At 36.8% G+C, this 12933-nt stretch overlaps 1 protein-coding gene across 1 annotated transcript in view; it reads right to left on the reverse strand.

The window, feature by feature from the left end:
• Positions 1 to 12933, reverse strand: part of LGR4 (leucine-rich repeat containing G protein-coupled receptor 4) — a 46435-nt gene that overhangs the window by 16603 nt on the left and 16899 nt on the right. The window contains exons 2-5 of the mRNA XM_011964712.1: positions 8894 to 8965; positions 7548 to 7619; positions 1693 to 1908; positions 797 to 868 (exon numbers count right to left, since the gene is read on the reverse strand). Coding sequence (XP_011820102.1) covers positions 797 to 868; positions 1693 to 1908; positions 7548 to 7619; positions 8894 to 8965 — 432 coding nt within the window. The remainder of the gene's footprint in view (positions 1 to 796; positions 869 to 1692; positions 1909 to 7547; positions 7620 to 8893; positions 8966 to 12933) is intronic.

A 12933-nucleotide genomic window follows, 5' to 3' on the forward strand; every position in this document is an offset into this window, starting at 1 on the left:
AAAAAAAAAAAAGAGACTTCTCATTAATTGACAGTTAACCAGAAAATTCATCAAATAAAATACTACAAACCCTGAGCATTCCAATCAGGTTTTACTCACCCATGTAATTGAGACCTTCTCTGAATCATTTACTCATCACAACAACAAACATTACATTATCTTTGAATAAAGGCAATAAAGGCAACTAATATAGGCTAAAAGAACAAAAATAAAGATCCTTCTCTCAATTATACACAGCTGCACAATGCCTTTTACTTATATAGTGGTGCAATGTACAGTTGAAACAGCCAGAGGTCTCAAACACTTTAGCTAGTGGAAACAACAACAAAAGTATCACAGCAAAATATAAAATCTTCGTTTGTTACATGTAAAAGCAGATATAGTATTCAAACCCAGTGTTAACAATTAGAAGGCAACTGAGGTCATGGAAAAAAACAAAACTATCCAGAATTCATTTTAGAAATTTCTAACTTCCAAAACTGTCATACATTTAAAAAAACCAACATTTCTGGAAAGGTATACATCTTTGTAGATTGAGCTGTTTTGAATGTGTAGATTGAGCTGTTTTGAATGTGTATTCTTTGGGGGGAAATATGCAATTCATCCTTTGCCATTTTTAGCCATGGACTTAGATTAGTATTCATAATTGGGTTATTTGATAGCAAGAATTTAGTCAAGTATCAAAGTGAATAAGAAGCTGAACTCAAGGCCAATATTTTTTTCTTTTTCTGTAATGAAGTACAAAACTGCACTTTCAATATCACAATGCAGTTGCCTAAAATATGAATATACTTACAAGGTCTCCAGGTTATCTAGTCCATCAAAACAGTGTTGACTTAGGCTTTTAATTTTATTGTTATGAAGATGCCTATGGAGGAAAAAAAAGCATAAAATGACTTTTCAATTTCCCATTGGCAACTATTATCATTGTTTTATATGTCTGAATTGGTGTGTAAAGGAATGATGTAGCTAAACATATCAACAGTTGACCACAGAAAACAAGTGGCATTGGGTAGTTATCTCTTGCTATGTACACTGCACAGACTCACTAAACATAGAATACCCCATGGAAAGAGAAAGTATCTCTAATGGAAATATGGTATGTACATGGAAGATCATTTAATATTTACTCATCAAAATAAAGTTTTGATTAGCTCTTAATTATATGAAGCAAAATTTGATGAGCTCTCCTACTGAGGACATGAGGGTAACAGTGTGGAGGAAGTGTAGTTTACACCAGTGAGATCTCTAACAGATTTTAAAAGAAGTGCTACTTTGTTATGTCTTGGAAGATTAAAAAAGCACTGCATCCCATACTCTCTGAACAAGTGGAAAACACGAAACATCCCTGGGACTAACTTCTATGGCCACCTTGAAATGATTTCCCTTCTTTTAACATTGAATACGCTGCTGGGACACAAGTAAAAGCTGTATGAATGTGTGCTGAATGATCTAATTTATTCTCATGATTACAACTGGTCATTTATCTTAGGGAGATTGAACAATTATCACCAGCTATTAATTTTTTAAATTCTCCCATTCTGTTTAATCTTGTACAAAAGCAGCTCCCTCAAGCACTAACTATTCAGGAGCATATTCAGCGAGGTGCTTTGATAATAATCTGTCAGAAGAAGCCAGTTTTTGCACCCCAATTAACACAAATATATGGAATTAAAAGGGTTAGATACTTACAGAACTACCAGGCTTGAAAGGTTGGTAAATGCAAAGTCAGGGATGCTTGAGATCTTGTTGAGAGCCAGGGTCAGCGCCTGTAGGGTGGGCAGATTGCTGAGGGGGCGCACGGGCACCTCTGTCAAGCTGTTGTCATCCAGCCACAGATGCCGTAACTGAACAAGTCCTTCAAAACTGTCCTCGGGGACTGAGGTAATATGGTTGGCATCTAAACGCCTAACAGAAACAGAAACAACCATGTTCAGTAACAAATTCTAGTGAAATGAGTCAGTTCAAGTCTCACAACTCAAAGCTTTCAAAACAAAAAGGACTTATAAAAATGATCATCTTTAATTTTACTGGAAGTCCTCATAAAATCTAATAACTTTTTCATTATCAGTATTGTATATGAAAGTCAGTTCTTTCTCTTCCTTCGTAAGAATGGCATGTATCCAAATCTATATTCTTCAACTATCTTTGGCTAAGAAGTAACTTTATAGCAGAAAGATATATTAAAAAAAAAAAAAAAAAACTTGCAAAGTTCTTATTGAAATTATGTTTTAGAGCATAATTATCAGATATACCAAAAAAAAGAAGAAACTAAGCTGACCAAATAAGATACTTTACTTCCAATGTTACATTAAAACTACTATTAGACATTAAATTTAGTTGCTACTCTGATTCTATACCAAAGGGAAATATTAGAAAATACTTAAAATTTTTGTATAGCAATAAAGAATCTAAATAGATTTTCAATCATCCTTATTACCTCTAGGCAAGTTAAAAATGTAAGTGCCATGTACAGGCAAAGCAACTTTTTCCTCTTCTCTTAGCAGTTAAGTGCTTTTGAAAAATCAGTGTGCTAAAATTAACAGTTATTAAGAAAAGGTCAAATTATCTGTTGGAAAAATCAAGCAGCTCCTCAAATCAATGTTACTGTGGCTTGAAAGCTTCTTCAATTTTTCCAAAAATTTTGGAATTAAAAACACCTTACTAATAGGATTACTAATATTTAAAATTAAGTCCCCATCTGAAAATGAGGAAACTAAGTCCTACGTATTATTGTTGGCACAACGAGATGTAATTGTTGGAATAATTGCTTTTCAACACAAAGACAATCTGCTATTAATATGATGACGGACACTATGCCAGGCAAATCACAGCTTTCCTCACAAATCCCTTGTTGATGCATCTTCATTACTTATATTCATGCCTCACAGCCTTGAACCTCTTTGTGAAAATTACGGAACACACACACACAAAAACACTGGTTAAAAATTCAAAATGACAGCATCTTTTTAAAGAAATAGTTTGACAACTTTCAAGTTGAGGAAATTCTGAGTTTTAGAGTGGTTTTTGTGCCTCCTGTTTCCTTATGCTGTTCCAACTTCAGTTCCTGCCATAATTGTCCGTTTCCACCACAGTCAAGTTCTGGGCCCCTGGTCCCAATTAACTGCTCCCAGCCCCAGATGCATTTTCCCTTCCTAATGACGGAATAGCATGGGTTAAAGACCGTTGGTCCTGGTGAGTATCTGATGAAAGCTTTCTTTCTAATAGTCAAGATATCTGAAAGAACACTTGAAAAGGGAGAGCTTAGGACACTGAGCAGCTGCCTTAAGAATCTATCTAGAAACACACATTTTTAGACTTGTTTATTTTTTGGACTTTCTAGAACTTGCCCTGAGACAGGTAACTTTTACATAACAGACTGGCAAAGTATTGGCTACAGAGTGGCAAAGTACTGCCTACAGAGCTGTTTAGGAGATTTGCTTTAATGAGCAGATAGGAATGTGTTCAAACGTGTGCACGCGTGCACGCACATACACACACACACACCCCCCTTGTGGAACTTTTCCATTCTTAGGAAGAAAAAGATTTAAACACATAATCATACAATTAAGCATATTATATAAATAAATAATTAATGTAGCTAAATTATACTTGTGGGTAACTTAATTACCTGCAGTTCACTCAACAAAGTTAAATTGAGCATCCTGTTAAGTACAAAGGATAAGATAGTGAACACAACAGGCATGAGGCCTGTCCTCAAGAGACTGACATTCCAGTGGCAGAGGTGATATACAACATAATAAACAAGTCACAAAATGATAACGAAGTTCTTTAAGAAGTACCTCTGGAGTAGATAAACAGGGCACTGAGGTTACAGACTGATGGACTCTGAGGAGGAGGGTAGTTACTCAAGAAAAGTATTTCTAAGAAGGTGACATTTAAAGTGAGACCTAAAGAAAAAGCAAGAATGAGTCAAAGTAGGAGCTGGGCAAGGAGTGTTTTAGGCAAAGGAAAGAGCCAAGGCAGAGACCCAATAGCAGAATGGTTGCTGGTATGATCCAGCAACTCCCCGAAGGTATGAGTGATTAAAACACAGGAGGAAGGGAGTAGAGGGACCAGGGAGATACAGCTGTAGATGCAAACAGGGTCCACATTCCATATGTCCCTATAGGCCAGGTAAGGGGTTTGGGTTGTATTTTCGTTACAATTTGAAGTTCCTTAGTGTTACTGCAGTTGAAAAGTTTAAATTGTTTATTTTATCATATTGATGATATATATTCCTATTCAATAAAATAGTATATAATGCACCTCCAAATACCTACAATGCCTCTACTGATTCAGAAAATAGTATAATAAGGAAAGCTGTCAGTGCCTTTTTAATATAAATTCAGTACTGTATAGAACCTTTAAACTCTTGTGAATTCTGTGTCATCAAGGAAAAAAGATGGCCTTAACTTACTGCTAGAAAACTAGATGAGTTTTGAGCTCAGACAGTAATAAAACTATCTTCTATACAAAATAGCATAGGTACAACAATAAAATAGCCTAATACAACAATAAAAGCACGGACACAATTTCCTCTGTACTAAAAATTTCCAAAAATTGTGAAGTCACACATAAGTAGAGATTAAAAAGAACTATGGAAAAATGAAACTCTTAAATAAGAGGTTAAACGAGAAAAACAATTTGTGGTGACTCACATGGTTAATCCTTATCCCTCAATTCACATGTAGGTGTGGTGAGGCACCCATAAAAGTGAAGAGTCTGTACTTATACTGTGACCAGTGCTTCAGAGCACTGTCTCAGTGTGGCTTTGCAGCAATGATCTATGCTATTAGTATTCATCCTAACTAACAGATGAAGAAAATACTGTAATTCTTTAAGCAGATGCTGAAAAGCATCAGCTATCTCACAAAATGGAAAGAATATGAAGGTTTATTCAAGGTATTTTTCTATTTAAACTCCATGTGGTAAGAGATAAACTATTGCTTTGTTTAGCTTTCTTGTTTAACGGTGAATAACATATTTATTCGCTCAATTTCTTTGTTATTTTTGTCTGGAAAACATGTTTCTATTTTCTATTCTCAAAAGCCAATTTTACAATTGACTGAGACTCATGTATTTTTAAATTTCTTGTCTAAACAAACTACAGTAACAAAATAATATTAAATGCAGATATTTAACTGCTGAAAGTCTTTGTTATCAATAAACACCTGTATAATCAAAAGATCTCCTTTCTCTCTATTCTAACTTACCAATAATGTAAGTATTATAAACATATTTTAAAACTGAGAAAAACCTAGGAAATTTAATCTTTGAGATATTTTAATACTCAATAAAAATGTAATCTGATGTTAAAAAATTTCTAGAGGAGATAATTATGACATGTCATTTTAATATTCTGCTGAGGTAATGCTTTAGTCATTTTAGTTTTATGGGAGGGAATTATGCTACCTTTTTATTAGTATCAACAATTGGCTTTCAGATTTTACAGTCACTATCAAACATACACTTGCATCAAACCACTTCTGATCAATTTCAATCCCTAATGAACTTTGCTTCTTTTAAGCACCATTCAAAACCACAATGAAATCTTTCATGTAATTCAGATCTGAAGAACAGATTTTCAAAATGACTCAAGTGCTGATAAGACTGTTTTACACCATGAGAGAACTTCAACTGTATCTAACTTCACCACTGCACCCACTCTACTAACAAATGCATGAACATTTCCTTCTTAAAGAAAACAGGCCTGACACATAGCAGATCCTTGTGTTTCTGATATATATGAAAACATCTCAATGCCTTTAAAAAAAAAGTTTATCTCCACTCCATACACTCATCCCAATTTTGGAGATAATTTAAACTAAGCAACTTGCTCCATGAATGATAAGCACAGTATGCTTTTTTAAAACATGAAAGAGAAACCTATGATTTCTGTGAAAAACACCACTTTAAATCATCTACATTACCAATAAATGTCTCATGTACTTTAATGTACTTATTGACCACAAAATAGAGAGAATATTTGCATGTTTTCTTGGTAATTTTTCTGTTCTACAGTTGAAAGTAAGATTTTAGTCTTCTCTTTATTACCCTTTAAACTAGACAAAATAATTGAGTATTTTGATTATTAGATCTTACAAAATGATAATTCAATATGAAGGTCTTGAAGTAAAATACATTCTTAAGAAGCAAAAGAAAATATAACTATTTAAAATGTCTGATGAATTCAGGTCCAAGAGAGGTTAGATGACTTGCCCTGTGTACATCCATCCGAGGTGAGAGAGTGTGTGAAGTCAGCAAGTAACATTTCTATAAGGGAACTCATTCCCATGGATTCATTTTAAGCGTCTACCTAGAACCTACTCAATTAGCTGTGGTGAAAAACAAATCCTTATATTCCATAACTTACCATTTTAGTGAAGGGAGCTACTTAATACAGACCACCTTAAATTAAACTTCCATTTAAACTAAGAATTAAATGGCCAACACCGTGGATATTCCTTGTTTATGGGTTAGATACAGTTTAAAGTTTAACTTTACAGCATATATTTTTATTTTCACATTCATTGCTCATTAACTACTAGAATATCTAACCTTAAATCAAATAGTAAGCTATAATTTATAATTTCCAGGGATGTCTCTTTGGTGCAGTTAAAAATGGCTTTATGTTAGCAAACTGATGGGACAAGCAGCCCAATCGTTTTCACCGTACATTTTCTAACTTGCGCGTATTTCCTACTATTTGCGGTTATTTCAAAGTATAATACAAAACCTAAGAGACAAATTCATATACAAATACGTTGTGTCACTAAAATGCAATTTTATACCAGCACACATAAGGGTGATAACTATTAACATTTTTTATTCAGAGTGCTTCTGGGGAGGTTGCTATTTAAAATTAGACTTCTGAATTCTACCTTTAAAAAGAAAACCAGCATTACTTCTATGTTACAGCCTAGGGATCTGCATTTTAGCAATTTCCCCCTAGTGAGTCTGTTGCAAAGCGTGGTCAAAGTACCACACTTAGAGAAACTATGCCCCAGAGTCCCATTGTATTTGGTATTTAGGACATGAAGTGAGGCAATGCAAATTTGTATTCATTATTCTAGTAGAAGCTAATGAAGTTCCCTGTTTTGAAGAATACTTTTTCATTTTTTCCGAGAAGTTCCCTTGACCACATTGAGGAATTACAATCGATTTGTTCTGATTATCATTACTACACGAAACAGAAACCTCTTTGTGGCTGTTTCTTGACAGTCAAGGCACAAGACACTAAAACTTCTGTACACATATAACTGGTTCCAAAGAGGTGCTGATCACCAGCTGTGCACAAGTTCATGGAAGTACACCCAGCAGTGAATACCCAGTAGCTTTCTCTCAGCCTCTAGGACAAGAGAGGAGGTAAACAGAACCACCTCCTTCTCCCTCACCAAAGGGCATTTTGATAACATCGACTAGCTATCTCTGTTTTTATCTCAGATGAAAGGATAAATCTCCTCTTTCCTTAGGATTCCAGTTCTTTACACCTTCAACAGCCAGAGTAGTCTCTTGGTGAGTCAAGAAATCAAGAAGTTACTTACAAAGACTGCAAAGCACTCAGCCCTCGAATGGCTTCACTGGGTACTGTTTTCAACTGATTATTCTGGAGCGTTCTGAAAGAAAATTTTTGGTTAGTGAGTAACAAGTGATAGTTACCATTTTTTCTTAGAAAAATTCAGAGCCTTTTTTTTTTTTTCCAAAAAAATATTTCCAATGGGAAAATGTGGGGGGAGGCGGAGGTGGAAAGCATCTAAGACAAGAGAATTGCAAAACTCGAGGAAGCACTTGCTGTAAAGCCAGAAAGGAAACCTACACTGCTATCCCAAGCCATGCCCTAACACAGACTTGCTGGGTAATCCACGTTTCCAAGGGTGGTTTTGTTTCTGGTAATTAAGGCACTCTAGTTAATGTTCATCACCCTGGGTACTATCAGTTAATGTTAATTAGGAGCTATAACAAGTTAACTGGGAGGTATAATAAGCAAATCCGTTGGAATGCCTAATGCCTTTTCAAATTGGAATAAAGCAGAGCCCGGAAACACGGACATCAGGTAAAGCCAATTTTTTCAAGCGGATGGCAGATCCCAAGCTCTTAAGGAACAGCAGCAATGTCCTCAATGCATGTGGGGCCAGAAGAGAAATAGAGCTTTGATCATCTACTAGTTAGGGCCTGCCGAACAGATGCATAGATCCATACTGAAAATGAAATCCTTTTGATTTTTTGCCTGAAGCCATTCCTGTCACATTAATAAAATGACTGCCTGACATGAATCATAACCACAGAATAGAAGAGATAAAGGTCCCACCTAGCTCACTGAACCAGAGAGGTCTAATGACCTGCTGAAGGTCATCCAGCATGGTAGTGGCAGAAGTGGGGGCAGTCAGTTCCCCTGTTTCCTAATCTGCCACACTCCAGGCTCCTGACCATTGCCAGGAATTTACTTCCTCACTGTTCGCTGGCTATATAAATTGTAGGCATCTGAATTCCCTTGAGCTCTAAAATTATTTTAACATTTGGAGCGCTTGTAAGCCTTTTTCCCTTTTACGGTCAGGTAATTCAAAGTTCTTACAGCTATAAGTAGAAACAAAACCCTACCAGTAAAACTTAAGTATGGGTTTGCTTCAATGCATTAGGCACCCAAAAAGCCTAACATTCAACTGTAATATGCTGGAGGTCAGAATACGTATTAGTTAGAGTTTTAACTTTTGTTATCTAGATGCAGGGTTGCCCAAATCAGCCTCTAGCCTCCCACACTCCCCACTGGCCACTCCTTCAATCTTTTAATCCTGAACTAAAAGAAACTGTGCTTAACCTAGTTCCAAGCATGTTGACTATGCAGAAAGAAAATACACAGCCAGCTGTGAAACTCTAAAATTGCATTACTTACAGAACTTTGAGTTCTTTCAACCCAGACAAGGCCTTTGGGTGGATAAAAGAAAGGTCGTTGCCCGCCAATTGTCTAGAGAGAAAAAAAAAAAAAAAAGTAGCAAGAAAAAAAGATAGTGATTCAGACTTAAAATTCCGAATTTACAAAAACCTAATCTGTGATTAAAGCTCTACGTTAAACATTTCTCAAGTCTATCTGACATTAAACGTGGACTTAAACCCTTGCTAAAATGATCCTGCGAGTCTTCCAATGAGATAAATGTCTCTAGAATTTTTTTTTTAAGTCCCAATACAATAATTTAAGCAGGCACAATTTATTCTGGTGAGGTCAAGCAAGCCAAAACACATTAAACCAAATTAAGTTTGCTATTCATGGTCACTCTGCAGCTTGCAGTGTTTTCTAAGGGCCTCATAAACACAAGACTACTGGTCAGCAGGCAAGAGTGTTTATACAGATTAGAGCAAACCAGTCTGTCAAGGAAGAATGCTTTTGGGAGGCAAGTCAGCCTGTTATCTCTGCATAACCAAGGGCAGCATATCCAGTGCAAAAGAGAGGCAAAAAGTGAGTCATTGAAAGCATAACTTTCCAAACAATGGCCTATATATTTTTTTCTGAAGTAAACAGGTTTTCCTAAAGAAATATTGACATGACAAATTCAAGTGGGGATAAAAGTAGAATAAGGAAATTATAAGAATTCTTTGGATCCTTTTGTAAGAAATCTGGGCACCCAATTCATTCTGAGCCCCACTTTTCCTCCCATTTCCCTGTGCATAGAGAAATAGAAGAAAAAGTTGAACAGAGGATATTAGGGAGAAGAATCAGGATGCAAGGCAGTGATTCACGTAAGTTAACTTGTAGACAGGTGAAGTGAAGGAAAGTTTTCAAATGTGTACTCAAAAATGATGATTATGTGTTCATATGATCAAACACAGGACACTCCTGGTTCCTGGTTCTGTCAGGGATACTCTCCTAAACAGCTAGATTCTGTAACTATGTATATATATTTTTTAATGCTCTTTTCCACACATGTCTCAGGATCACATAGTCACCAAGTCCTCCTTTAAAATTCCTCTGTTAAAATTTATAATTAAATTTTTTGTTTAAAAATTTATAAAACTTAATGTTTATAATCCCTCCTTTAAAAGGTATGCATTTCCACTATTCTTCCTATTCCCTCCCTAAAACCTCTGCATCCCTAAGCCTTATTCATCAATTTATTCATTCATTTAAAAATGAGTACCTAGTATGTGCCAGACACACAACATCTTTAGGTTCCCCCCTCTCCTCTTCTAATCTATTCCACTTATATATCCTGATTTTAGGGATACAAGAAAGATACTTTACCGGCCTTATAATCTGAAGTCACTGTGGCCTGAAGCTCTACTTTTAGATGCATTGTTTTCTCTTGAAGTGGTGTTCCACTTATTAATAAAATGCAAATTGGCCTGGGAAGTGTAATCCTTACGTAACATTAACACACAGGCGATTGCACTGAAGACAGGGGGCAGCAAGGGGACAGGAAAGCAAACAGCCAAAAGACCCAGAAAAGGGGTAAGTATGAAGAATTATTTCTTCAATGGCAAGAATAACAATGCTGGATTCTCAGGCAATACCACCAAGTTTAGCACAGTTCATGCTCCTAAACTAAATTCTTCCTAAAAAGTCCTTCCACCATGCACTTTGTTTCTCACAAGGCATCCAAGCACCTACATTCTACACTGCATTGCCTTTCAACATTTCTCCATAACCCAGGCTCACAACAGCTTGCTTTGTGCCGTCAGCCTTGTAGCCCTTCACCTCTCAGGGCCCACCAGAAGTAAAACAAGGGACTGAAGAAGATGGTTTTAAGGCCTCTTCAGTTGCTTCCATTTTAAAATATTTCTCTTTAGCAAATCCTCTTGGTTCTAGACTAGCCAGCTTTACCACTACATTTTTTACTTATTTATTTATTTTATTTATTTATTTTTTTGAGATGGAGTCTCACTCTGTCGCCCAGGCTGGAGTGCAGTGGTGCAATCTTGGCTCACTGCAATCTCCACCTCCTGGCTTCAAGCGATTCTCCTACCTCAGCCTCCAGAGTAGCTGGGATTACAGACGCCCACCACCACGCCCAGCTAATTTTTGTATTTTTAGTAGAGACGGGGTTTCACCATGTTGGCCAGGCTGGTTTCGAAATCCTGACCTCAAATGATCCGCCTGCCTCGGCCTCCCAAAGCACTACATCTTTTAAATGTTTCACCTAGCAACCTCATTTGTACCCCCTTAAACACTCAACTGCAATGCTGCTTCTCTTAAAAGCTTCAGTTCTTATAAATGTGCCCTATGCATGAACACTCAGAGCTCATAAACTTGGTCACAAGCTACCGTCTACTGGTTGCTTCTTGTATATTAGTCTTGTGGGCCAAGTACAAATGCCTTCAAGAGCAGGGTGTGCATCTCAAACTTCTGTTACCACCCACCAACATGCCAATTCATTAGCTAGAAACTGCTTTCTCAGAAGCTCCTCCTTGAAAATGCTCACCATTCCGACGCCATAGCATCCCAAAGTCTACCTTAGTGCAAGCTTGGTACAAGCAATCTCAAAGGGACCTGTCTCACTCATTAAATTCAACTGAAAATGCTCACAGCTGTAATGCAAAGTGTTTAAAAGGTCACATTTTAAAAGATCAAATTGCACCATAAGAGCCATAAGAGGCAGTAGTCATCTTTCCCCAGGGCCTCAGATAGCCCAGTGATTGCTCTTCCAAGTGTTAAAAAGCTAGAGTCCTCCAAAAAAGAAACACTATAAACAGACTAAGGCTGTTGCAGGATTCTTATTATTCTTTTGTCTCTAATACGAGTCTTCAATGTCCTTGTATCTATGGGGCTTTCCTTGAGTTCAGCCTATTGTGCTGGGCTCATTAAAAAAAAAAAAAAAAAGTATTTTATAAAGTAACAAAGAAAAGTAGCAAAATGCAGAACACCTGATTATCTTAACTTGTCAACAGAAAAGAGTGTTTGACCACATTAGCCAAAATATTTGCTTCCTTTTCCCAAAGCTCTGCCCCTTTTATAAACCATGAGAAAACTAAAGTCACGTAACTTCAAAAAGCATTCTCTTTCTCCTCTATCTTTATATAAATGACAAAATGAGCTCTGCATGAGGCTTATCCTGAAATACAAGCCAACCATCTGAAGAAATAAACACTGCTGGTATGTGGTGGACAGTGATAATGCCTTCCAAGAGGACACCCTACTTTGATTACTTAGTTTGTTAGAAGAGTAAACATATCCTGTGGAGCCTTCAGGAATGTATCTACCTAAGTTTACTGAGCTGCTGTGTTAATGAGTAACAAGCACAGCAGCTTGGTAAAAGCTCTGCAGCTTCAGTAATTGCACCCTCCAGAAGCTCTTCACATGTTGCTTATTTTATGAGCTAGTATTTCTTATAGCAAACCTTAGGGATGCTTCATGTCTAAAAGCTCAGATTCAGAAAAGTGCAAAGTAAATAAATAGCAGGGTTAGGAACAAAATCCCAAATTCTTTGGAAGAAAAAAACTATAAGCCTACAGTAGTTGCAGACACTGTGATAGTGACAGATGGTACACAAACATTCTTTCATTTTAATCATCTCAAGACAACCGCCCTGCTTTTCTGAGTCCCTGAGTGGTTAGGTGACTTGGCCTAAGTCACACAGCTGGTACATAAAGGAGCCAGCATTCAAGTTCTCTTGCCTGGCTGGCTGAAATACGTATCCACTTCTACCTGTATTGTGATGCCTCTGGTAGTTACCAAAAGATTAGGAAATAATTCTCAGAAAACATGGGGCACAGTGGACTTGGGCAAGTTCATAGCCTTGTCTGAGTATCAATAGCTGTCACCTAGCAGAATAAAGCTAGTAAGGAGAGACTATGCATTAGGAGCTCAGAACTGCAATTACAGAGAAGTTCCCAACAGACCTACAGTGCCATCCTTCCCATAGCCAAAGATGACCAGCAAGAGGGGCTGAGAATGGGATTACCTGAGTGCCCAAAGGTAGGTTATGTCCTAAACTCAGTGAG

This window comes from Mandrillus leucophaeus, unplaced genomic scaffold (assembly GCF_000951045.1).
Source record: "Mandrillus leucophaeus isolate KB7577 unplaced genomic scaffold, Mleu.le_1.0 Scaffold700, whole genome shotgun sequence".
In the NCBI taxonomy this organism is placed as follows: Eukaryota; Metazoa; Chordata; class Mammalia; order Primates; family Cercopithecidae; genus Mandrillus; species Mandrillus leucophaeus.